The sequence below is a fragment of the Parus major genome, chromosome 10 (assembly GCF_001522545.3).
Source record: "Parus major isolate Abel chromosome 10, Parus_major1.1, whole genome shotgun sequence".
Taxonomy (NCBI): Eukaryota; Metazoa; Chordata; class Aves; order Passeriformes; family Paridae; genus Parus; species Parus major.
Window position 1 is genome coordinate 13382714 of NC_031779.1, and position 27389 is coordinate 13410102.

The following is a 27389-nucleotide window of genomic DNA, read 5'->3' on the forward strand; positions in this document are numbered from 1 at the left end:
TGCCCAAGGATAAAATACAAATCAGTCAGAGCTGGAAGCTCAACAGCTGTTTCCCAAGCTCCAGTCAAAGAATTCTGTGCCATCCACACTCACCCTAGAAGTGATTTCCTACATAATCCATTACTTCAAATCACTTCCTCCTCTTTTCATTAGCTTTGAAAAGGAATTGAATTGTACACTTAGACATAATCAGTAGAGCCCCCTCTCACTCATGTTATTTGTCCTATATAAAGATCAGCTCTCATTTTTATTCTGGAACCCATCCACCCTTCCCAAAATTTTCAAGCACACACACACATTTGCAGAGTGCTATGGTATACCTTTATCCATCACTATCATGACATGTTTTCAGACTAGGGGAAAAAGCAAAAGGTTATATGAAAGTGGTAAGGGGAAAATGAGAGAAAAAAAAATAGAGTGTTGTAGTAGGTCTCTCTGGTTTTCTTAAAAAATCAAATAAAGTCCCTAAACTGTCCACAAGTCCTTCCTTATCTGTGGGCCAAGACATTCCTCCAACCCAGAACTCGTCACCTCTGACCACATCATGTTTTAACAAAAATTTAAACCAATTTAATTTAATCTCATTATTTCAAAGTACCCAGGCTAAACCAGAAATATCTTCAAAGAGTTTGTTAAACAAATTCAATGGGAAAAAAAGTGAGTAAAAGCTTATAAAAAGAACTGCCAAGTGGCAAGGAAAATGACTTTCTTTTCCCTACCACAGCTAAGTAGCACGACAATTGCAATTGATAGAGCAAATTAAATTCTAAGCGCATTGGTGATTTGATAGATATAATTTTCCAAGTGTTACAGCCACACAGTAAGGGCCCTGAAATGATACAGAAGTCCAAGTTTAGCTGTCTGGGAACACTGGTGCACTTTGCAGTATCCACCGTGTCACTCGTCAACTCGTTGATCTTATCAGCACATTTGCAGTCTGAGCAGAGCAGCTGTCTCCGCCTGGTTTTTATTTCTATTTCTGCATTAGAAACAGGTGGGCAAGCTCAGAGAGCTAACAAGTTTCTTTCTGATGTAGAGATGGACAAATCCTCTCATTAACAGAACGGCCTTTTAAAAATCATTATGGGGTATTTTTAGTCCCATTTCATTTTAGTATTTCTGTATAATTGCAGCCCATTAATCACAAATACTTGTTTCTACAATCTGTCAGTTATAGGCAACAAGTAGTATCAGCCTGTGGCGTCTGCAAACTACTACTTTCAACATATTGCTAGCTTGTTTTACTGGGATGAGATTGGCTGCATCAGTCACACAGGAATGGATCTCATTCTCCAATTACAGAAATTAAACTCAGTTAAAACAGGTCAGGCAGAAATCCGCACAGACCCTCCCTGCAAAATCAACTTACAGGTGGGAATTAGAAATAGCAGGTGTTCAGAATTCCAGATACAAAACCCTGAGAAAAAACAAATGCAAACCATGTATTGCAAATATGCCTCCTCACTCAGTAATGCTCTTGGATAGATTAATATTAGGATCAGCACATAGAAGTAGCATTTGATTAAGATCAGCACATAGAAATAGTGTTTGCTACATTTCACAAGACTGTAGAGCCCCTCACATGGATGTGGGCAGAGTAGCTGAACAAACTATCTGTTTGCAGCTCTGGCAAACATGCACTAAAGCTGTTCCACACAATCCAAACAACTCCAGGCATTTGTAATACATGACTAGCTAGGTCAGCCTTTATCAGACAAAAATGCATAGCTTGGAACATTAAATCCAGAAATGAGATTGTTGTTTTCCAGAAAGTTTTCAAAGCCTTGAGGTATCAGCTGAATGACTTTTCTATTTTCAAGTCAGATGCAGTAGACAGTCTCTCCAAACCAGTCATCCAAGATTTAAAAGCACCAAGAAAGTTCCCAGTTTAGAAAGATAAAGGTGAAAGCAACATGAAAGTTGTAACGCCACCCACACTGTTTCCCAACAGTCTGTTAGTTCTGGGTGTTGAGGAAGGGTTTGCCTGTGCAAGCTGAAGCCTATTGTTAGAGTGAGAAATTCAAGAATCACAGGATCATGAAAAATCTACCTCAGAGTAGCAGAGCTCCCTGTTAGCAGGACACACTCTGGGTTCTGTCACAGCCTAGCAGTTCTTCAACACAAACCGTGCAAGACTTGACAAACTGTCCCTGAGCTGAGTTCCCAAATAAAAGCTATGGTTTGCTACAAGAGTGGCAGACCCTGCTTTTTTTCCAACTCTGCCTAATCTTGCCATCCAAAATAGTTTGTTCCCACAAGACAGTCAGGCATCAGAAAGCAGTGTGTATCTACCTCAATCTGTGTATCAGCACAGCTTTTCTGGAACAGAAAAGAAAAAAAAATACTGAACTAGAAACAAAAACTGCTCTCTGAGATGGCAGGAGTGGTTGTGTGGGTCTGACAGCAGCTGGTACATGTGCTACACCCCCTGGGATTTCCAACCACAGATTACTCTTCCACAGGGCCAACCTGCCAGCTGTCCTGCTCCCAACTCTCGGATCACAGCTTGCCTAGCAGTTATCAATGAGGAGATACAACCAAACAGAAAGGAGAACAACTGGTCACATTTCTACTGTTACAAAGTGCCAATTTCTTACCTTATAGAAGGCTTGAACCTGAGGAACTTCTTACTGAACTTTTCATTCAAGGAACAAGAGCGGTCCACAGACTGCCCCACCATCCACACCTTCAGCACTACTGACCAGAAGGAATTATTTTAACACAGGTGTCCAGGGACAAACCCAGCTGCCTTCAGACAACCCATTTTATCCATCAGCAGGTGCTCCAGACCTTCTGACTCGTGAAGAACAGCCACTCTGTGTAATAGGACATGTGAACAACTGGGCAATATTGTGACCAGATGAAGGAACTCCTTCCTGACCTTGGCATTTACCCTGAGGTACCAGCATTGACTCTCCACACCTTAGTAAGCACATTTCTCCTATCAATATTCCATCTCCAGTGACAATCTGACCCTAAAATTATGTCCTCCCTCTCACAGCCTATCTCTGCCACGTTGAGGAGAGATTTACCTCAGTTCAAATGCTTCTCTGGCTGCCTTACACAGTACTACAGTGACCTTTTAGCACACACCCCACAGGACTGTACATGACTAGAATTTATGGCCAGGCATGGGAAATGTGCCACCCACCAATACACACTAATTTGGGGGGTTTTTTTTGCCACACCTTAATTTGAAGTTGATAATAGAAACCCAGTTGCAGTTTAATGCTTGTTCACCATTTGAGGGAGTAAAAGCAGCCTGGGGACTCTGCTGGGCTGCATTTCAATACCTTGACTGGCCATTGGAAAAACAACCCCTGCAGGCTTCTCATGAACTGTTTCTGCCTAAGGGAGAGATGATTTTTTCCCCCTTCTGCTAAGGCAAGAATTTGGGCAACCTAGCACTCCTATAGAAGCTTGCAGGTCCACTGCAATGAGAACTGGTCCTGTGGTGTTGTAAGACTGGAATATTCCAAGCAGCTGCCTATAAATTTCCAAAGCAATGTAAGAAACACATACAACCAAACCACTCTCAGTTTCATTGATAATTTTCAATGCCTTGTAGCAAAAATACAAGTAGTACCACACTCCTGTGAGAAGACCCTTCTGAGGCACTTGACAAACCAATCAAGAAATAAAATAATTATGACTAAGATATGCTAATTTAGATTTTCAAGATGTTTAATTCATTAGTGTATCAGAAAAGGCTGTTATGTTCTGGAAGTCTGGAGCATTGCCAGCCTTAAGCACTACTGAGAGAATCATAGAATATCTTGGGTTGGAAGTGACCCACAAGGATCATCAAGTCCAACTCCTGATGTTCTAGCCCAGGTCTATACCAACCAAGAAGATACTGATAACTTATGTTCCAGAAAATTCTGCCTTTAATCAGGTAATTTGTTATTTAGAAAGGACATGTAAAGGTTATAAGTCTCTTGGGGCAGAAATAAGACTGTTATAAATCAAAGAAGGAAAAGAAGCTGAACAAGTGCAGAAAAAAGTGCTACAGAATTTCTCTGTCCCCTAAGCAGAGGAGGGCTTAAAAAATATCCAAATCTCAGAAGGAATTTTATTTTTAAAAATGCAGAACATGGCAGCTGAATGAAGAACACTACAAATAATCTCATTTAAGGTGCTTATTCTGCCATCATGCTGTATTAGGCAGAGGGTGGGACGGAGTGAGAGATTACCCTAATATTTACTTTCTCTCTTTGCTAAAAAAACCTGTGATTGTCAATGCTTCAAAGCCCAGTTTTAGCATCCTTGTTCAGTGTTTTCTGTCTATTCTTGCTGCCTTGACTACTGGAATTCAATATATTAATAAGCATTTTGCAAGCTGACCACAGTGTCAAAGCTGTGCTGGCAGAGTCCACTCCACCAAACTCTGGGATTCAAAGAGCATTTGATACATCATGGAAAATATTGGCCTCAGCCAGCAGACAGCCATGTGTCTGTCTCACAAATTTCATATTCCATTCAACCAGCTTCCATCTTTATGGCAGCAGGCTGGATACTGAAACAGGAGCATAGTTTTGCAGAAATTTGTCTGCTTTCTTTGCAAGGAGCTGCCAACGCTGTTGTGACTGGGATATCAGAAAGAAAAAGTAGAAGAGATGTTTGAAATTGAAAGACAATCTTGAAAAAATTTCAGCACACACCATCAGTGTTGCATAACTGCAGAGCATTGCTTTGGCTTCAGAAGCTTGAGAAACTGTCTATTCAAGTGGAAAAAAAACATATTCTCAATTCTGTAATTATTTAGCACTGTAGAACACATGACAATTTTATTCAGCCTTTCTTCACTGCTGCATTAAAACAGGATAACAGTTTTTACAACAGCTGACTCTTCCTGTCACCAAAAACAAAGTGTTTGGTACAAAGTGAGAGAGAAATCAGCACCTCTGCCTGGCAGCCCTGCAAATTAGGAGAAAATCTTCAAATCAAAAAAATACAAAGACACAAACCACATTATTGCAGATGCAAGGATAAAGAAAAAATGTTTTTCTCCAGTGTTCTATAATCATCTCAATCAATTTCTATACACAGTAAAATCCGTTCACTTTTAACTGTAATCACAAATAAGGAGAAGAGATAAGGGAACTGATGAAGGGAAAAAGCAGAACAGGTCTGTAAATGGAATACTTGAAGGAAATGCAATGCTGGTGGACACTTTCTGTCTAAGATCACAATTTGGTCCACATTAAGTCCCTAGAAAGCTACAAAAACAAGTCTGTCAGAGATAACATCTCCTCATTCAGTGGAGGTGCCACCTAATGAAGGACCACCCAAGGAGCAGGGGCTTTCTTCAGTTCTTGGTTTCTCTCCTGAGATTATCATCAACAGCAGCAATGGTTCTTTCTTCTTGTGTGACATTAGCACTGTGGAAATGTCATTATAAAAGCCTATCAGAGGTTTCCACAGAAACCAGGCAGCACCCAGACAGTGCAGGGGAGGTGGACTGGTCCCTTTTGGCAGACAGGTGTGACCTGAGGGTCCATCAGCATGGATGCTGCAGGAGGAGCACGTGTGGTGACAGTGAAGAGCAGATGTGCTTGCTGGGGTGAGCTGCTTCCAGCCAGCACAATGCCAGGTGAGCACTCCAGATGAACTGCCACAGGCAGCCCTTCTGCCTGCTGAAAGGATCATTACCAATCAAAGCAGGTCATTCAACCTCCTTATTTACACGTTATTAGATGAGAGCTTCCTTTAAGGAGTGCAGTTTCCTTTGGGGCAGACTGACTCCAGTAAGGTGTTGAACTAATTTGATCCCTGTTTCACTAGGAGATGTGTCCTCTCCAGGTTTGAGAAAGTTATTCAAGAGAGCTTGAGCCTTTCATAATTAACATGCAACACTGGTTGCCACACGGGGAGCAGGCACAGTTATAACAACTCGGAGTCAATAATTCATAAACTATAATGCATTATTAATCAATTATTGAGGCCTGAATTACATTTAATGAGATTAAGCTGATTGGAGCACTAAGCTGTTTGAGTCATATTGATTTAATCAATGTGCTTAATTAAACTGTGTACATTTTCCACATGATCATTATTTCCCAGTATCCTGCATAAGTGGCCCCTGCAATTCACATCCTCTGCTGTTCTTTGCTCAGGAATTGCTCTTTGCTGCAATTTATATTTAAAGGTAAAGGGCTTGTTTCTTCCTGAGAAAAGATCAGAGTTGCAAAACAACCATCTAAATAGCTTATACAAGCAAATTGAGAAATGGCAGAATAGTTTTTCCCAGCAACTGTGTCTTTTTTATTCCATAGGTTTAAGATGAGACCAGGTAAAGACACCTCATTAGTCTCACTTTATCCCTCATTCCAGCTCCAGGAGCAGCTGCAGATTCAATGGTCTGAGCATCCAACCATATCTATCCTGAAAACATTACTCTATCCTTCTTCAGAAACATGCCTAGACAAAAAATGTGCTTCAAATCCCCAGCAGACTACATTCAAGATAAGCAGGTGTCATTATCTTTTTTTGACAATATTCATAATGGTTTCTGCATAAAGAGGACATATGATGACAGAAGAGCAACTCAAAGTGACAGGTATTACAGATGTAAATCCATTTGCTAGTGTCATTTTTGTTTCATTTCCCTCACCTCTGCTGCTAATTATCTGGGACAATTTGGGTAACTTTAAACCACGAAATTCAGATCTATAATGCTACCCACGGCTAAAAGGACACACTCATTAGGTGTGTTGACTCTGGAATACACGTAACACACTGAATAATCACTATTATTAATGGGGATGACAACAGTACAATCAGCCAGGAAGAGAGTTGTGCAATTCCTTCAGGACTGTTTGAGTCATTACTCTGTGTTAGCCAGAATGGCATCCACACTACATCACATCTCAGAGGTGTCCTGCCCCTTCCCTTCTCTAACTAAAGGTGAGAGCAAACTCAGCCCAACTCAGCCAGGAAACACTTCCTGAAAACACTCCCATGGCAGTGTAGAGTGTACACTGCTCTTTTCTGACCAATCATTTTGCTTTTGGTGGTTTTAATTCTACCACTCTGCTAATATTAGCAACATATCAGAGTCCTTTACTTTCTTAATGAGAAGACAATTTTGTCATTGCCTGTGCATCAGTGTTTAGATATTTTCCTTACACTTCTTTGAAGAGTTAATCTGTCCATTTGCTCTGTCACTTACAACAGTACCCTACTGCTTGCAGGGTCTACTCAGCTGTCTGCCAGGGAGTTCAGTGGAGTTACACACTGCACACATGCATAAATAATACTGTGAATTAAGAGTTTGCAAACTATGACTGAGTACACATACATGCTGCTAACACTGGGCTCTGTGTGTGTGCCAAACTGAAGAAAATCAGAGCCCTGAAAACACCTGTTAATTCATCAGGCAGGGAGTTGGCAACTGAGATTTGGAAGCTTTATCATTCTCCTTGTTTCTGTATCATTTGAGAATGCCCTGAAAGATGTTGGGAATTGCTCTCCCTTCAAAAGCCCCTTTAACTCTCATCAGGCAGACTTAACATAGCCACACACAGTCAGAATGATTTTACTTTTACCAGAAGACCATGGAGGATATCACACTTAGAATGGGCATTAAAGACATCTGTACCACCTGGCTGCTGAGTCTTCTTCATCTGATGGCAGGAAGGGCAAGTTTAAAGTTAAACAGCAACCACAAAAAACAAGACAGACCCTCTCAGTTTCTATTTGTTCAAGTCTATGGAGCTGCAAAACCCAGCAGGGACCATTGACCAGGCCCAGGTACCCACAAACATGGATCAAGTTTGAGTGGAGGTTGTGCTGAATGCAACCAAGTGGTTGCATGAACAAGAGTAAAAGCACAGGAAGCCAAAGATCTCCCAGCTCACTTCTTTCTGTCTTCGTATCAATTTCAGAACTGAACATTTAATAGAAATTATTCAGTGCACCACTGTCATATAAAGGGCAGATATAAAGAGAGGAAGGATAAAGAAGCCTAAAGTGAATATCAAAGCCTCACCATAACAAGTCATAATGAAGAGAAGAAGTAGCCCATTTTTCTTCCCTTCAGCATGGCTTGTGCTTCATATTAACAAGGTGCACATTAATAAATTTAACTCAGACAAATTTAAGCATCCTAGGACCATGTTAATCAAAAGCCTGACAAGAGCAATCTGATAGAGTTGAGGAAGGGAAGTAAAGCACAGCTGACACAGAGGATGTCATGCATTCACTCTCCCAAGGAACTTCCAATACAACTCCTTCCCACTGCACTCCTACCAAGCTGACCCTGCTGCCTTCCCAGCACTCCTCACCCACCCAATGCCTCTTTATCTGTGATGTTTCCTTAACCCTGCATGTCTATAATTGAGAAAGATTTAGACCATTTCAGTAGGATCACGTGCAGGAGCTACAAAGTCCTGGTGAGATTTGTGCCACTGGCATTGCTAAAAAGAAACTCTCAAGGTACAGATTAACACACGTAACAAAGGCAACATAAATTTGACAGGAAATCAAAATGACTATAGCTTATGAAAACTGTGCATTGGCCTGAACCAGAAGGAAAAAAACAAGGGCTGTCCATTTTTATTCATTATCCATGTGCCAAGTTCCCCAGTGCTGGAGCTCCACGTTCCTTCCCAAGATAAAATACCCATGCATGGAGACTGCTCCAAGCCACATGATTTATTGCAGAGAAATCCTCCACCTTTTGGTCTGTTCATATTTAGCTCTAAGTTGCTGCTCTTGAGTTATGTTTTTTAGCATGGAAAACATTGACAAACAGGTCCTTCCATCAGCCAAAACACTTCACAGAAAGATGGGTATGTCATACAAAATGAGGAAACTGAGAAGTAACTGCTGATCAAAGCCACACAAAGCAGCACAAATTAGACTAAGTGCATCCCCAAAAGCCATAATTATCCAAGCTACTCAAACAAAATAAGCACATACATGATTATTCAGATTTGCCTACAGGCATCCCCACAGCATAAAACATGGTGTGCTGCCTTGCTGTTCTTCCACTAGATAAAACAATAAATATTTTCATCACTTAAGAGTATTGGTGTTTACTTTTACAGTCTTGAAAACTTGAGGGAAACTGTGTTGCCTTGACAATGTCTTTCCCCCAAAAAAACTTATTTTTCAGTTGGACAACTGGAGTTTCTACATGTTTGGTTTTGATTGGGTTCCATGGGCTCATGGATAGATGTAGGAAGCCTGCAAATCTTATTGTAGTGCAAGGCTTCAGAGAAAGGGTTTAGTGGCACAGGATTTCATGGCATTTCAGGGAGAACTATAAGCTCCCACTGCCTTCATGTACTACCACAAGGCAGGAGATAATTATTTCTATTGAAAATAAAGAGGATTTAAGCCACATAATTGGGATTTTAACCTAGATGCAGTATATTAAATAGTCTGCAGCACTCAGAAAAATTATCTGTCAGAACTTCATAGATACCATATGAACCTTTCAGCAGATGGACTGAATAAGCAAGCCAAGCCTTGTCTTTGCAGACAGGTTAACAACCTTTGAAAACCTGGCAGGCTCTGTTCTAACACTGCAAGAAGCAGTCTAACATACTCAGAGTACAGTGCTCCAGAAAATGGCCATGCCTCCCAACATGGCCACATTTATATCACAATACTTTCTTGAAATTGTTGGTTAGTTTGTTTTGGGTTTGTTTTGCTTTCCTATGGCAAAACACTTCTTTCAGAAAGTTCTTTCAAAGCCAAAAGAGCAAAAGTCCAACATTTAGGATATTGACTCCTCATGTGACTGACTCATTCCAAGCCCTTGCTTAGATAAATCCAAACATTAGCTCAGCTTTTGCTTTGTAACACCACTGGAAAGGGCATCTCACTTGGGCAGAAGATTTGTTCACTGCATGCCTCTTCCAGACGGCTCCAATCCTCAGATAAAATACTCCAACTTACTTTACTTGCCCTCTTGAGAACTTCTGCCATGAGGTGTCAGCAAATAACACCTGACCGGGTGATCACCTGCCACGTGCCAAAGGTGCTTTAGGTAACCAACCTCCCCCTTCCCACCACTGCTTTTCTGTATCAGCATTATCATGAGAAAAAAGTGCTTAAGGGCAGGAACTCTTTCTTCAAGCCAGGCATGGACAGCCACAATTAAACCAGTGCATGTGCATGCACATTTTAAATTCCCCATGTAGCCTGTACTTAGCTATTTTGCTTTAATACTTCAACCAAGGAAAGAATGTTCATGACAGAAATTTGCTAATCCAGGGTAAAAGCTGAATTTGTAATCAAGTCATTACAGTAAAAAGGTATGAGCTGTGGATGATTACACTGTAATGTCAGCATAGCTGCAGTCACTCTGCTCTAAACCTAGACAAAAAAAAGATAGCAATAAGTTTCACCAACTCTCATATTTCAGCTCCTTTTTAGTTTAGAAGGAGAAGCCTGCAACGAGAACTGCAGTTCATGTCACAGAATCCCTCTGGATTCTTCCAGCCTAGTATCTAGGTGAGGTAATGGAAAATATTCATTAAACATCCAAAAAGATCTTAAGACAATTTAAATATTCACAGGCCTCAAAGGTCTCAACCCATGTTATATTTGAAGACATAAAAAAATTCACTGTATACCTTGTTTCTGATTTAAAAAAAAAATAAAAATGAACCTACATGTAAGTAGTTAATGATTTAGGCTCTAAAATCAAAGCTAACCCACATGATGCTAAGCAGAATTTTATCACCTGCTGTTGAGTTATAGAAACATGCATATCTTAAGGCCACTGAAGGTCTAAATCTTTGGCTCTCAAAATGAAAAATAACCAGTTCCAGATATAAAATGGCAATTATAATATTTACTATTAAACAGTACATCATTGGTATGGTCTCAAACAGAATGCAAAGAGCTATATTGTGTCCAGATGGATCTACTGGGCACACTGGAGGAGCTGGAATTTCACCAGAACACTTCAATTGCTGGTCCAGCTGGGAATGAGTTATCTTGGTTTTGAGGGGTTTTTTTTCAAGCTTAAGACTTCAAAATACATAAATGATTTTAATAGAAAACATAAAATACAAAATAAATAATATACAAAAAATAATCTTGTTGAATTAGTTATTTCACAGTTTTCTGCTCTAGGAGATATTTTATTTTGAACTTTGCAAATGCTTTCCATCATTGAAGAGAAACTAGAAGTACAAAATGGCATCAATTCTCCTCCCTCCTCTATGCAAACCTATAATTTTTAAAAAGCATCATAATTGGCTATTCCTCATATTTATATTCCTTTTTCCAAAATGAGAAAGACAAGAAAATCAGCATGTTCACAAAGAGGTTGTTATTGTCACTGCTGACACGAGCACAGCTCACCAGCATCTTTTTTAACGCTTCATTGGGCTACTTACAGAATTGCTCCAGGTCATCTCTGTTTTTAGACTCAGGCATGGCAGTGATTGTGAGCAATGGGCATGGATTTCCTCCTAGAGTCTGGCAGAGCGTCTGCTGCCTCCAGTAAACCTTCTTAGGGTTCCTATTTCGTTCCAGGATATCAAGATGGGACTGAAAATGAAGCATGGAAGCAGATTCATAAAGGAGTTCATGGTCTATAAAACCTCATTTTATTCCAGTAGCTGTATATTATTTTTGATACTAATTTCATATCTTGCTAACTTCCCAGCTCCTCTCTTCGCCCAGTTAACATCACCACCTTTTACATCCCACAAAGATGCACAAGCCATTCGCAGTGCATCCCAGCTCACTGAAGCTGCACAGAATATTTATTTTTATATCATGATCTACTTGAGGGTGTCCCTTTTTGTTGCAGAGGGGTAGGACTAGATGACCTTTAAATGTCCCTTCCAGACCAAACTATCCTATGATTTTGCCTGAACAGTTCCTAGGTGCTTTTGTTAGCATAATGAAATTTCTATGCATATATGAAATGCAAAAGAGAAGCATTTACTCTTCATATTTTAATAAGGGTTTTGTAGAAATGTGAGAAAACCACCACTTTTGAACATTTACAGAATTGATTGCTTAGCTGTCAAGCACATGCCAGTGAAACTCAGTGACAACTCTGTATCAGAGGCAGCCAAAAAGTTTATATCGAAACAACATTTTGTACAATCAGTAGTGGGAAATTTGAAGAGTGTCTTTCCAAGAAGCTATTTAAAATGGGAGATCTTCTCCCCACCCCCAAAGTTTATGACAATTTTTTTATGACAAGTTTTAAACAATTCTAAAGTCCAACAGCTTCTTGAGAAATTTGAGAAAAAGAACTGGCAGCTTAGAAGAAAGACTCTTTGGAACAAATTACGATTGCCTCATTAGACACGGAGCCACTTGTCACCCACACAGCAGATGAAGTGTGGTTCTCTGTTTGCATTGCAATTGTGAGTGTGAGCAATGCCACTGCGGGGTGTTGCCGAGTGTTGTGGAACACCACTTGTCTCCCAGTTGGCAGGAATAGGTGCAGTGAGCACACTTGTCCCAACAATAACTAAAACACATCAGCTCACTCCATGTCCCTCACAGGGTGATATTTGTCTCTGTGTCAGGGTTGAATTTTAATCCACATTTATGGGTCACCACATTCCTATTCCTCAAACCTTGAGAAAACCAATGTTTCAGACTGCTTTCCCAGAATCCAAATGGAGCCATATAAACACAGAACCGAAATTTACAGTCAGCTATGTTATAAAACAATTAAAATACAGCTCTATAAAGTAAATTCAATTATTAGATGCATTTAACAATCTCATATAGATACAGAGAACTCAATATCACCATTTACTTATGTTCCTCATACCCAGTGAAACTTAATTGGGTATAGCTACCACAGAGATTTCAGCTAGATATCAAAACAATTAATACTGTGTTGTAAAAATAGATAAATTACTGTTTATAGAAGAAATGTAATTACTAATGGACAAGAAGTAATGAACTGCAGAGTGCATCCAGTTCAAATAGGATTCTGCAATATTTCCTGCAAATATGCCTATAACCATTAAATATATATGATATTTAAAAACATTTTAAAATTGTTAACTCCATATACAAATTTTTCTTCTTCCCCAAAGCACTATGTATTTAATTGAGCCCTTGGGTTCATAATCATTTTTAATTTATTATTGATATGTAAAATCAACAAACTTCACCAGTGGACAACTGCTTTAAAATGCAATCTACTGATGCACAAACCTGATTTAGTTTATTTACTGTGGAAATAAAAGTAAAATGGAAATGTGTATTGTGCATCACTTGACATTTTAAATTAGCCCAAGCAAAGAAGCCTTTCAGAATTATTAGAAGTAGTGATTTTGCTATGGATAGAGCTGGACATGATAATTTATCAGCCTTTTCCACCTATAACTCCCATTTACCAAACTTTATGGTCCTTATTGTGTCTGAGTTCATTTAAACTTTTCCTGGGGCAAAATTCCCTTTAACTTCAATGAGCATTTTATTTAAAAAGACAGTGAAATTTTAAAGACCTGGTCCTGCAAGCCCTAAGAATAACATCTTTTTCATCTCCATTCCATTCATTCAGGAGCAGGTGAGATATTCAGTGATTCCCAGTGCACACAAACTCTCCAAGTCTCTCTTGCTTTGTGCCAGCAGAAGATAGAAATCAATAACAGTAAAATAATGATGAGACACTGCATTTATGTGAAATGTATGGAGGTGAGTAAGTCTGACCAATTCTTCAGTATCACTTTTGGTTTTTACCCTGCAGACTGTAGATATTTGTGCCCTCAGGGCTAAAGGTCAGAGCCCACCACAGGAGCGCACACTCCTCCCTGTGGAATTTTAGGAGTAACTGGTGAGGTACTGATGAGAAGTGAGCTGACAGACATGTTTTGGACTGAAGGCTGGACTGTCTTTCTTCCAGATATTAGAAGCAGTTTCTTTGAATGTCTAAAATGGGATGTGAAACAGTTGACAACAAAAGGTTGTGGGGTTTTTTTGAGGGGGAATCAATCTAAGCCTAACTCTAGCGAGACCTGTGGAGGACACTGCTCCCTGGAAAGCACAGCCTCCAAAATCTGGTTATGGCAAACTGATCTCATTATAAAAAACACAGTGACCTCAAACTCCCACACCAGCATGTATTGCCCAAAATAAAATGTGTTTATAATGGAAACTGTGTGAGAAGAATGGGAAACTGATCTTCTGGAACTGTGTGGTTTCATTTGCACCAACACCGTTCTCATCTTTCCCATCAAAGCAAAGATACTCCCAGAACTATTCATTTCACTCCTTTCATCCTTTCTCCCCTTCAGACCCTGGTCTCCCCTACATCAATTATAGAGGAAATACATTGGATGCATTTCCCAGAAAATTCCCTTAGCATCCACCCCTTTCCACAGAAAAGGCTGTGGAAAACAAACCCGTGCCCAGCAAAAAAACTTGGTACAACTCAGTAACTACATTTATGCTTTGGAGTTGTATTCTTTTAGTTTCTGTACTGCCAGCACTGGTGGGAGTGTAACAAATTCCTCCTGACACTCCAGCTGGCACTGAGGCAAGAGCTGGTGAAGTGTCAGCTGAGGTCCAGCAGCCTGGTAACTCTGGGTGTAGCTCTGAAAGCTGGGCTGTTACCCTGTGTCAGGAGGAGGATCAGGCAGCACATCTGAGTTGTCATCAGCTTTAGGCCCCTGCTTCCCAGCCCCTCAGGAGGAGGATGCTACCACCCCAAGTGAGTGGAGACACCTTTGGTCTGTATTGTGATTGGTATAAGCACTAATGGTTTGTGCTCAGCTTATTCCAAAGATAAATTTCATTTCTTCTACAGCCTTTTGGGCTTTGCAGGTGGCAGGAGCTGCAGCTGTAAACAAGGCAATTGCACCATCACAATCACAGAGTGGTTTCAGTGGGAAGGGACATTAAGGACCATCTCATTCCAACCCCCCTGCCATGGGGAGGGACACCTTCCCCTATACCTCACTCAAAGCCCCATCCAACCTGACCCTGAACACTCACAGGGATGAGGAGGTGTGAAAGCAATCCTCTGTGCCATCTCAAAACCTACACATACCCAAGCAGCTCCAACCTGTCAGGGCCATTATCTTATCTGGGGGGCCATGTCAGTATTACCATCATTGTGGAGTAGGTGTAGGGGTAGTGGTAGGCCAGGTAGCAGACATCATCTTTGTGAGGGAACTTGATGCTGAAGGTGAGTGTGTAGTAGAACCTTCCCCTCACACCTCCTCCTGCAGCTGCACTGCAGCGGTAGTGGTTTCTGGAAGAAGAAAAAGAGGAGGGAAGTAAATGCTTTTCACTTCTAGATGTGCATTAGAAGCAGCCATGGGAAAAATGAGCATTCAGAGAAAAATCCACACAAGAGGGGACAAAGCCCAGCAGGGAGTCAGGAGGCAGAACTGCAGCTGGCAGTGCAGGACACAGCCAGTCAATGTGCTGCTGGGGAATGGGAGCGCTCCCCTAGGAAAGTAACATCCATTAATGCTTCGTTTTGTTAAGATGCAAATAAAGAAACAGCTAATAGTAGCTCATACAGCAGAGTCCAGACATATTTAAACTATGCATTCAGCTAAAACTGCTGCGTTTCTTCAGATACCCACATTATATTGCTCAGAGATGCAGGTTCCTATTCATAGCCCTGAACAATGCCATGAGAAAATACTCTGCAAAAAGCCTAGAGATTTAGAAAATATGAATACCCTACCAAAGCAACTGTTCAGTTCCACCACAGGAAGAAAAGTGATATTCCAGGAATAAAAATAAATAATAAATAGGACATACATAAAAATATTTCATACAACAACAAATGCACTTGGCTGAGTAGGAAGAAGGGGAAAGTGAGTTTAGATAGAGATTGAGCATGAAGGAGAAGTGACCTCCTACAGATTTGACAGTTGTGACCTACTCAAAAATTTCTTTGTATCCCTCTTTTTTTAAGAATTGAGCCTCTCCCTCTCAGGGAGCAGTGAGGACCAGTTTCTCCCTAAAAAATAAGGAGCTGAGCTTGGTATGGAAGACAGAAGAGCAGGGAACTCTCAAGGCAGGGTCATCTCCCACAGCACCTGATCAGGGCATGCCTGGGGACAGCAGAGGGGTTCCACCACAGGTCCAGATCATCAGACAGGATTGTGGTGGTGAGGCAGGTCTGGGTCCAACCAGCAGGTCAGTTCACGTGTTGGGATCCAGATCAGGATGTGTAACAAAGCAGGGACACAGCAACAGGGACACAGCAGCGACTGAGCTGAAACCTCACTGCAGCACAGCTCTGGTCAACACTGGCAAGGTCTGAGAGCACATAAATCCCTGACACTGCCTTCAATAAAATTACAAAATCTTATAGCAAGCTCCTCAGTCTAGTGTCAGGACTTGATCTCCTGCAGGAGACTTCCCCTGATGAAGAGATGACTTCAGGCAGAGTAGGGAAGTTTTCTTTCAGCAGAGATGAAGTGACAAATCATGCACTTTAGGGAGAAGCCTCAGAGCATATTGCATCCATAAATACATTTCAAACAATATTTTTCCCACATTGCACCAATTATGTTGTTGCCAAACCTTCTGATTCTGAAGGACTGTGAGGTTTCTTTGACAAATGTTATCATCAATGTTGCATTAAGATGCAAAATAGAAGAGGCAACAAAAAGATGCAATTTCAGCTCCTGAATTTTACAATACTAGTTTATTTTGCTGCTGTTCATTTTTATTCAAAGGGGTGGAGAGAAAAGATAATTATTCTTGTCAAATTCTCCAAAATAATCAGCTCTTTTTCATAAGGGAGAGACAATAAATGCTGCTAGGTTTTTACTTGAATTCAATAGTTAGGAACATGTGGGGTGAGTGATACCGACTGGATCAATAGAGAGTGCAGGAACACTGAGCCACAGTGGAAACCTGAAAAACCTATGATTTTATTCTCAGTTGAACCCTTTACCCCAACATATCCTTTGCAAATAAAGGACCTTAATACTGGACAAGGAGACTCAGAAAAAAAATTCAATAAACCCACAAATACAGAAACATGTACTTAGCATTTATATATGTATTTCATTGGATTGAGGGTTAAAGTCTGGTATTTTTTGAAGTCAGAATAATGACATATATTTCCTGTTAATTTTGACAATGAAGGATAATTAAGAATCATTTCCTGCATGGTGCAGAAGGAAAATGCTTATCTCCATGGCCTCTATTATACTCAGTGTCACTTGGAAGGTTAGACCACCTTATCCATAAAGAGTGGTCACAAGAGTGCTGAACTCTTCCAAGTCCTCCCCTCCAAGTTCACATGTGTATTTAGAGGTGTGGGAGGAAGCAGGTCTTTGCAGGCAGGTACTGCCTAAACATCTCACATGAACATCATTCCCACCTGTCCCTAACGCTCCAGAGTAAAGGCTTCTCCCTCTGTAGTCTGATTCTGCAGCCAAGTGTCCTCTCCTATGCAAAATGGCCACTTGAACCCAGGGGTTTTGCAGCAGGAGATCCCTCTGACCTTGATGCTACACTGGTGGCTCAGTCTTCCTCACTCCTTCCTGCTCACACCTGATCCTGAGGGCAGGGATGCACAACTCCCTCAGTGCTGCTCAGCAGCATTTCATCCTTGTTCCAAGCATCTCTGCTGTTCCACCTAACTACCCACCCAGAAAAGACATTTCCAGGCTTTTGAATCACTTCTTGACATCTGTTTCAATCTATAGCAAGCTAGCTGGCAGTAACAGGAAGTTTACAGGCTTTGGGACGCTTCATTATTCTTCACTCCTGCATTAGAAAGAAAAACCCCCTGTGTGTAAGCAGTGTAAATGGCCATGTACTTTTACTGTATATAATCTGGTCTCCTCACAATCCATCACACAAAGCAGTGGCTCTGAATACTTTTAAAAGAAACCTAAAAAAAATAACGTTTTCCTCTGTGCCTCCCTCTCCTCCTACTGCTGTCAAGGCAAAAGAGCTCTACTGCTTCCTTTTTCCTCCACCAGATTGATGTTCTTTAGTTCCTCACCACTTTTTCATCACAACACTCTACCGTATCAGCATGGAGCATAAAGTAACAAGCAAGGAAAAAGAAAGGAATAAAAGACTCTGGAAACATCTGGTCTCCACTACCTTATTTTTCTTCTCTTTCAAAAACATGTTGAAAGTCTCTCATGCTTTCTAGAGGCCAACACAGTGGTTATTGGAAAGAAAAAAAAAAAAAGTGACCAAAGTGTAGTTTCCTCAATGAAAATGTAAGCTGTAGCTACTCTGCCTTTCAGTCACCTTGTACTAGTGAAATCATTTTGCTTGCTGCTCTCCTTCAGAAAAAAATACACAAGTATTGTATTTCCAGCATAGCAGTGATGAAGAGTTAATTAATAATAATTACAATACTACTTATCTTTGACTCTGCAAGATAATTTTCTGGGCTTAAAAAAAAAGTCATTGCAAACACTATGTGATTAAAACACGCTTCCCCATTTATCAATTCCATTCTTTGGATGGCAGATAAGTGACTCTAATTTTCCACCCTTTGTAGGCTGGGAAACAGACATAGGTGAAGCAGCTTGGATAAAGATGCAGGCAGGAAAAGAAGCTGGGTTGTAACTGAGGAATTCAATAGCACCAAGTGATTCAGGAACAATATCTCTTGGCCATCTGATCTTTCGACTTCCTATCTGCAGCATTTGGTGTCGTAAAAAGCACTGTTAGGTGATGGAATATGGCATTTTCAGCTTAGACTGAAGTGGCCAAAGAAAGTATCAACATCCCAGACTTTTGGGACACTTCAAAACAAACTTCAAAGGGAAAATATAATGTTTCTCTCTTCTAATCCATTGTTGCACTCCCTTGGTCCAAAATACTTCCCACTTGGAAGTGGTATTGGTGTCCTCATTTTCCATGTCTTCCTTACATCTCTAAGTGTGGTTATTAAGTACAAGTTGCTTTAATAACACTGGTTCATACCATAAAAAATAGGATTTAACAATTTACTGGGCATGGCTGCTACGCTGGGCTCTGCCACATTGGAAAGCAGAAAATGCACAGCACAACTTCCTTTCCAAAGGGCAAATCCATGATAAGGTATTTTTGTTGCCAATATTCCAGGCAGAATCCCAGCTGAAGTAGAATAAATATTCCCCCAGCCATTGTGCCATTAAGGTGTTCAGTCATACTGCAAAGGCCAGGTGCTCTCAGAGTGAGACTGATGTCTCACCCTCTCACAGATATCATTAGAGCTGAGAAGTGACCTGGTAATGTTATGATGTTTATTTCATCTAATGTGATTATAAAGATGCTGAAAAGAGAAGACCTAGTTTTGACATCATTATGATCACTAAACAGCCAAGTTTTTAGTGCTGATGTGAGAACAAAACACTCCATGTACCTCATTACTATCTGACCTGACTACTGTCTGAAAAAGCTGGAGGTTAGATAATATGTTTAGAATGAGCCATGAAACCAAAGGCACAAGCACACTGTCACCAATTCAACACTCAGCTGCCATTGTTCCTTAGCTAATTTGCCAGAACAGAGTATTATTCAGTGCATAAAAGCTGCCAAGACAGCAAGAGAATTAGATGATCTTATTGTAACTGCAACTGTTTATCATGGGTGTATCCTGTCACTTCACAGAGAGGCAATAAAATAGAGCAGAAGCGTCACTCAGCTACTTTTTGACGAGAGCTCTGCTAGTATTCTCCACAACATAAAAACTCTTGTGAGACATATGAGAAAGGTACACAGTGACACAGCTGTGCCACAACATTCATCTTTATGAGTGAACTACCCCATCCACAGGGAAGATAAATGCCAAGGATCAGCCAACCTGCTTCACACAGACATCTCACCAGTGAGCTTTTCCTCCCACTGTCCTTCAGCTCAGAGGTGTCTCTCAGTACAGGCCCTGCTGCAAAAGCAATTAAAGGCATCCCTGGGCTCCTCTGTATTTTTGAAAGTGTATCACTCTTTTCCCATACTTATTAAAAATTCCTGGTAAAAATAACTGGATGAGGTTCCCTTCAAAATATGCAGCCCCATCTTAGGATACCTGTGACCAGGGTGAATGGGACTGAAGTGAGCTCTTTCCCCAAAACACTGACACTGTGATATCACTATAGCAATCCCATCTCCTTTCCTGAGAAAAACCCTGAGTAGCCCCAACCACACTAGTTTGACATTCTTCCCCCCCTAGAACTTTTAAGGGCTGAAAATCACTTTTATAATCAGTTAAATGAAAACACTGAAGTTTCAGTAGAGGTGAAAATGTATTTATGTGTGTGCATGCACATTCTTGTGTATACAAAAGTATGTGAGAACCAGGAACACACAGTAAATGAGAGACAAGTACTTATCCTAGATGATTATGTTGACATATAATTCAATGTACAGCTGGAAAACACAGAATATTCCAAATCAATAAAACAATTCTCTCATACATTCTGAACGAGAATCTGATTACTGGCTTAATTGCACAATCATGGCTTAATCTTGGAAGTCAGCTGCTGTTTAATCACTGCACAATAGCTGCCTTGTTAATGATATGGGAAGCTACTGTAATGGTATCCAGCATGAAAAGTCTGCCCAAACTCAGAGAAGTCAGAGATGACAGGCATGTAAAGAGAAGCCATTGCACCATATATGTGAGTTCTTGAGGAAGAAAAGGTTAAGGTCAGGTGCATGATGGTTAGAAAAGAGTACTTAAAATAAAATGCAATAGCGACTCAAATTGCTGTAGACAGATGCCAGACTGAGAGAAGATAACTTGTGCCTTGAACTCCCCCCACACCTCAACCCTGAAAAAACAAAAAATTACAGTAGGAATTGGGACAACTTGGAATTTTCTTCTGAGGCTCTGGCACACTGCAAAACCAGCGTGAAACGGAACTTGCACAGGTATCAGCACTGGGCTGGCCAGGATTCCTTTACACCACTGCTGTATATCCAACCCATTCTTTAGCTCCTCAGCTCCTTTATCTCTTATAAAAGTCAGCATATGCAACAGAAAAACAACGATCCCATCCAGATCTTTTCCTCCCAGACAGGGGAAAGAACAACTACACTACTTCTCCTTTCCTTCTCCTCCCTCCTGGGCAAGGGAATTCTGCATATTCCCTGGCATCTAATAGTGAGATCTCACTTGTGGCTGTTTTCTGAGAGTGGAGGCACACAAGACATTGAGCCATCACCAATTCAGAGACATTTGATATAGTGGGCACTGGTGGCAAGAGGCTCATGACATCAGTGAACTTAACAGGAGAGAAACAGTGGAGAAAGGAAGGCACAAATTATTGACCAAAAGCGCACTTACTTGTAATAGCAGATCTCCTGGCCTGCCCGAATCCAGCGAGGCCTGCCCTGGAGAGCTTCCCTCACCGAGTACATGACCAGCTGCATGCCTACAGAAAACAAGACACTTTCAGGTGATGGGACTTGCCTGGCTGGAAAAGGAAGGAGTGGGAAGGAAAATGTCATCGTATCTAATCCACATTTGCCTCATGTTGGGCGCCATGAACTGTCTCCGCAGCTAATTTTGATCAGCCCAGGCTAGCCCCTGGCATGGCAGCACACGTGTGGCATCCCCAGAAAGCCACACAATCAGAGCTACGGCTGGTGAGTTGTGTGGGTCAGGGTGGTACATTCTACAGCTTTTGATATTAGTGAAAGCGCCGAGGACATGAATAAAGAATGGAGAGGAGCCTTTGGTGTGAGTCCCAGACAGGTTTATTCCCCAGAAGGATCAGGCACCAAAGAGCGCCAAGCGCGGCTGTGCTCAGGATTTTATACAGCAGCGACTCAATGGGCGGGTAGCAGCAATCAGCCAATGGGAACTCCAGGAGGGAGGAACAATGGGAGGGGATTACAACACAGGGACCAACAGGGACGAGGGGGAGGAGAGGACTGGTCACATAGGCCAATGGGACCTCGAGGGTTAAGGGATTAACAGCAAAGGGGCCAGAACAAAGGGCAGGGTTTACAATGATGGACAGGGAAGGGTCTGGAATAAGGAGCAGGGCCCATCATGATGGGCAGTCAGGAACTTAGGGTGATTGGTAAAAGGGGAGATTGACATAGACCATTCTGGAAAATAGGGAAGGGTCTTGGGGTGAATGACATTAAGGGAGGAGGCGATAACCTGGGTACAACCATTCGCCTTTGGAGGGGAATAACCGGGACAAACCATATGTGAAGCATATTAACAAAATGCACCACCACAGGAAAAGGCTGAAGCAGCACCATTATTTTGTCAATGTTCTCTGCTGATAGTTTATGCAGAGTAAATACATTCCCAAAACCCTGTGTTTTGTTCTGTGACAGCCATGTCTGTACAAAAAGCCCCTCCAGAACAAATTAGCTGAATGGCGTTTATTAAAAAAATAAATTATCCTTCTGGCCTTTGCAAACCATTTTGTTTACAAACAGAGGAAGGGAAAGAAAATAATATGAATCAAGGCATCAACAAGATCAGTAATTTGGTTAGTCCAATATTTTATGCTTGGGTGCACAAATATTGAACTCTTAATCCCACACAGCATCAGAGATCTGTGGTGCATCCAGTACCCTACCTTCCAAAATCAGCAAGCAAAACTAGAAGGTTTTAAACTTACTAGACCTAAATAACATTTATGTGTCATAAATACTGACAACAATAGCATCCATCGTTGTACTGCATCACCCCAGAGCATGACTTCTTCCTGACCTCCCAAACATTACCATTTCACGCCCTGAGGGACAAGGCTTTCTCTGATCTGAGCTGCACATCCCTTACTCGCAGCTCCATGAAGCCAGCCCCTCTGCAGGAAGTTTTTGTATCAATTTCCCTTGCTGTACACACCTGCCTGCCCTTTAGGGCAGGGTGGGGATGCTGCCCTCCCCAGCAGAGCTCTCTGCACAGGATGTGCCTGGCCAGGGGCTGCAGGGGATGCTCCTGCCAGCAGCTCCAGCAGCCCTGCACAGCCACAGCTGAGCCCAGCGATGATGCTGGCACCACTTCTGTGAGAGCACATTCAAGAAAGAGAAAAATGCCCTCCCAAGTATTTTTGCATGTTGATAAGTTGCCCCCGGAGCCTTCTCTTGGCTGTTCTTGTGCTGGGGGAGGTGATGCTTGACAATGGTTAATATTGATGACACATTTGCATTAACAGCTATTCAGTTCCCTGCTTCCTCTGGGTTTCTCTGTTGAAGTCTGCAGCGCTGTCAGAGCCAGAAGCATCAGCAGCAATGCCTTTCCAGCTCACCTTTGGCTGTGCTGTGGGGCAGCACTAACTCACCACAGCCAGGAGTGGCCTCTACAGTGCTGTTTTCTGAACCAGTGCTGTGAATTATGTACAAGAGGCAATTCTGTGTTTGGTACCAGGACACCATGAATTTTGAGAGATACAGACCTGTCCAGATGCCCACCTGATCAGAGAAGTGATGGGCTCAGAGAGTCTCCAGAGGGGCTCAGGAGTCTGCAGGGGTCTTGAAATCCTGAATGCCCACTCCTGCCCTTCTCTCTGAGTCCAAAGGATTCATACATGAAACTGTCTCAGAGCAATGGTTGCAACTAGTCTGCCATCTCATTTTAATTAAAAAAAAATAAAAATAAAAAAGATCAGTTTTTCCTCTTTACTTCCCCTGTGGAAATGTTCAGTTTTAGAAAACAAACTGAAATCAGGGTTCTGATGAAATCCTATTATTTCCCATGGTAGAGTAAGTTAGTGCAAGAGTGGGAAGGAGAGAGGTGGAGGCTGTGCCTCCCATCTTGCTCTGCTCCTGGCCACAACTACTTCATTAAATATCCTTTCTGCTGATTTGAAAGTCACACAGTGACATCTAACCAAGAGCAAATGGGGAAAAAAAATCAAACCAGACAAGTAACCAGGAGCTGTAAAGAATTGCCACCCAGGGCACTTTGGCATTCCATCACAACTGGAGGCTTTTTGTCTCAGAGTGTGGGCATTAGCCCAGGAAGGTGCAGAGGGAATGTGACAAATAAACAGCATCTCTTACCACTGCTCTGTAAATGCTATGCATGTGCTGGAAGGGGTAGCAAGCTTTGTTCAGCCAAGCCAGAAAAGCTGGAGCTTCACTGCCCGCTTGGAGCAGCATAAGGAACCCACAGAGGAATTGTTTAATAGCCAATCCCGTGAACAAGCCATCCAAAAGCCAGCCATGGCTTAGCCTCCCTCCTTAGTCCAGATGGTATTTTCACATTTCTCTTCCAAATATATTTTTCATTGCATGCTTGAACATGTGAGTCATGTACAGTTTCAGGTACACAAAATGAGATTATAAATGCTGACAACAGCCAAACTAGCAGATAACAACCTTCCACCAATAATAGGCTAAATCTCTGGCTACAAGAGTGAAGGCATTAGGGGATATATCAATTGCATTGTGGTTGAGAACAGGACATCAACATCCTTCATTTTCAGGCTTCTACCACACACCACCACACTGAATTGTTTGGTAATTCAGGTAAGCAGTATAAGATGACCAAAAAATTCTGTTTGGGTCTGTATGACTATTTTAACTTCATCCCTTTGTGTTAAAGGGTAAAGGCCTTTCATTTGTCATGTTACTTATCCAGCCAGTTTCACACATACAAGCAATTCCAGTTCCTAATGCTGTATGTTACAGGTGCATTGATCCTCAGAGAGTTGTCCTGGTGATGCTAGAGGCTGTAGCCACAGGGGTTCAGAGTAATGCAAAGTCTAATACTATGGACTTATTAAACATTCTGAGTCAGGTCTTGAGCTGGTGTAAATTAACAGAGCTCCATGGAAACAAACCAAAAAAAAAAAATCCCAGCCTATGCCAGCTAAGAATTCAATCCACAGTGTCCTTGCAGAAGAAATAATTTTCTTCTAAAATGAGTATTGAAAGATGGGATTTGCCCTGCCTGTTTCTGAACAATTCTGCCTTCCTCCTGAACCATGACAGGAGCTCAAAGACCGCAAGGAACAGAATTTTTTATCATCATTAATATCAACAGAAATTTCAGTAGGTCTGAAGATGTCTTACTAGATAAAGCCAAATAATCATGAATATTTGTTTGAGGATTATCACATTTATTTAAATCTTAGAAGTATTTTCCAGTCCTATGCTGCTCACTCAGTTCCAACAGATTGTCTTTCGCCCCCAGCTCTCATCCCTAGTGCCATTCTTTTTCAGTTCTGGTCTATAAACTCAGCAGTGACATTTATTTCCCCCCACAAATCCTCTCCCAGGTCTCAATATTCAGTTTCCTCCTCTCAGTTCTCCTGAGGATAGACAAAGGTTCCTTGACAAATCTAAAGTGATTTTTTCAGTGGACTACAGGGCAGATAAGATTGAATTTACAGTCTTCCTTACAGACAGAGAGAGTTTGAAACCTTTATGGCATTGAAAAGACATTCTTGTGAAGAGAAGGCTACCCAATTCCCCAAAGGCTCATACCATAATTAAACTGGCTGTTGAGCTTCTCACAGTTGATGATGTTGAAGCGATAGGGAACTGCAGACTTCATGTCACGGACCTCGAAGTAGAACCACTGGTGATGCTGGTTGCTGTTCACATCTGCATTCATAATTAGGTCATACTCAAACCTGTAAAGGAAAATAATAAAAGCAGTGGCCTTGAACACCTCCTGTCTGCCACTGAACATGCTGACAGCAGGCATGCAGTCAAATTGATTGATATTTTGTGAGCATCACCATCAAACACCATTAAACACTCACACTAAAATAATCAAAACATTTTGAGCTCTGTTTTCTAATCATGTTCCTTCCATGACATCCAGGTGTTAGAAGGCATAATAAACTCCACATCATCTAACCTGCTTCCCTGGCTGACCCTTTCCAAACCCAGGAGAAGGCCACCATCCCATGCTGTGGGACCACAGCAGCAGCAGCAGCAGGCTGGGACACTCTGTGCAGGGGTACTTACTCACGCACTTGGATTGCTTTCCGAAGGTTTCCCGACTCAAACTTGGAGAAAAACGTCAGGCAGCCTGGAGCAGCTGGGCTTGAGAGACTGCTGAAAAGCAAAGCAAGGACACCTGTACCAGATTCCTTCAAAAACAAGCCTTCCCCAGAACCTTTTGTATGTTAAAATTTGCTTTAATATTTTTTTTAATGAGCAAGACCCTGGGAAGGAGGAGGAGGTGAACAAATCCATAATCTTTCTATTCAAGGCAGCTTTTCTGTCTACTGTTGCTTAGTACTTCTAAATCACATCTTTCCTTTTCCCAATACTTTCTTTAGTTGCTGTCCATGTTTGCTTTCTTTATTCCAGTTGTTTTCCCACTGGACTATTCCCATTATATCATTAGTTGCAGAAGGCAGCTTTATACAATTACTCTATATTTACTCTTCCGTCATTTATAAAGTTTTTCTCCAACTGCTTAGAAACCCTTAAATTAATCTTAAACAACTTCATAACTTTCTCCTACCTCAAACTCTCACCTCTTTTTTATACCAAAGAATGTTCTCCAAGTCACCTACCCTTCCTCTGAATGCAATTTCTTTAAATTTGGGACCCTCTCAACTGCCCAGTGCGACATCTCACAGACCACAGTTAAGCACTTAAAGCATTCACAAGGCCAATGTTTGTGGGGTTTTTTGGAAGTGCTGTGTGAGTGTCACACTTATGAAACAGGGTACATCTACAGCCTGTGACACTGGCTGTGCAGACACTCAATGGGAAATGCTGCCTCGGGGGTGGAAAAGATGGATTTATAAGTTCAGTTCCCAGTACTGCTCTTCGCATCTCTTCACATCTTCCAAATCACTGCATGCAATGCAGAGAGATCCAGGGACAACCTACTCTCCTTGGTGTATTTTCTTGTTCTATTTAAAAGTTATGATGCTCTCCTGTCCCAGTGACATCCACAACAAATCCTTTCCCTGCAGTCTTTTACAAGGAGTTTGCTCCTCCTGGATATTTTCTCTGTTAGGCCTTTACCTCCTGTGTTACTACTTCTTAGTCTGTGTCAGAGCTGATCAAGTAAACTCAGCTCACTGACAGCGCTGATCGTGCCCCTGGCTGCATCACTCAGTCTAAGTGACCCACCTGGGATCATCTAAATCAAACACAGTTCTTCCTATCACATCTCCTGGCTGGATTAGGCGGCGAATATCATCAAGGACTTTGTCCCTGGGAAAAAGAAAGCAGCAAATCAGCAAATTGTAGTGATAGTGTGAGAAATATTGATATAGAGTATTCTTCTAGAAAGAGTCTTAGGAAGTCCTTTTTAAGGACTGGAAAGGGCCTCCATGTGCTAATTCCAGGTGAACTTTTTTTCTCCATCATGAGAACACTTTTGCTCCATCCCCATTACAACAAGTTGCCTTTTGGGTTAAATGACTGATTCTGGAAGGTTTTTTATTCACTACTGGATTGTGTCAAGTTTGATTTATCCCCAGTTCTTCCCATTCAATGCCAACCCCCAAGTGGCCAGTCTTACCCTGTGGGGAAATATTTTCCATAACTTACAAATCTACTAGTCTGACTCATAGTGAATATTGACT

At 41.5% G+C, this 27389-nt stretch overlaps 1 protein-coding gene across 1 annotated transcript in view; it reads right to left on the reverse strand.

Annotated features, from left to right (window-relative positions):
• Window positions 1-27389, reverse strand: part of AGBL1 (ATP/GTP binding protein like 1) — a 223800-nt gene that overhangs the window by 175433 nt on the left and 20978 nt on the right. Inside the window, exons 8-13 of the mRNA XM_033517031.1 lie at window positions 26932-27015; window positions 25807-25893; window positions 25318-25466; window positions 21209-21296; window positions 15049-15193; window positions 11358-11511 (exon numbers count right to left, since the gene is read on the reverse strand). Coding sequence (XP_033372922.1) covers window positions 11358-11511; window positions 15049-15193; window positions 21209-21296; window positions 25318-25466; window positions 25807-25893; window positions 26932-27015 — 707 coding nt within the window. The remainder of the gene's footprint in view (window positions 1-11357; window positions 11512-15048; window positions 15194-21208; window positions 21297-25317; window positions 25467-25806; window positions 25894-26931; window positions 27016-27389) is intronic.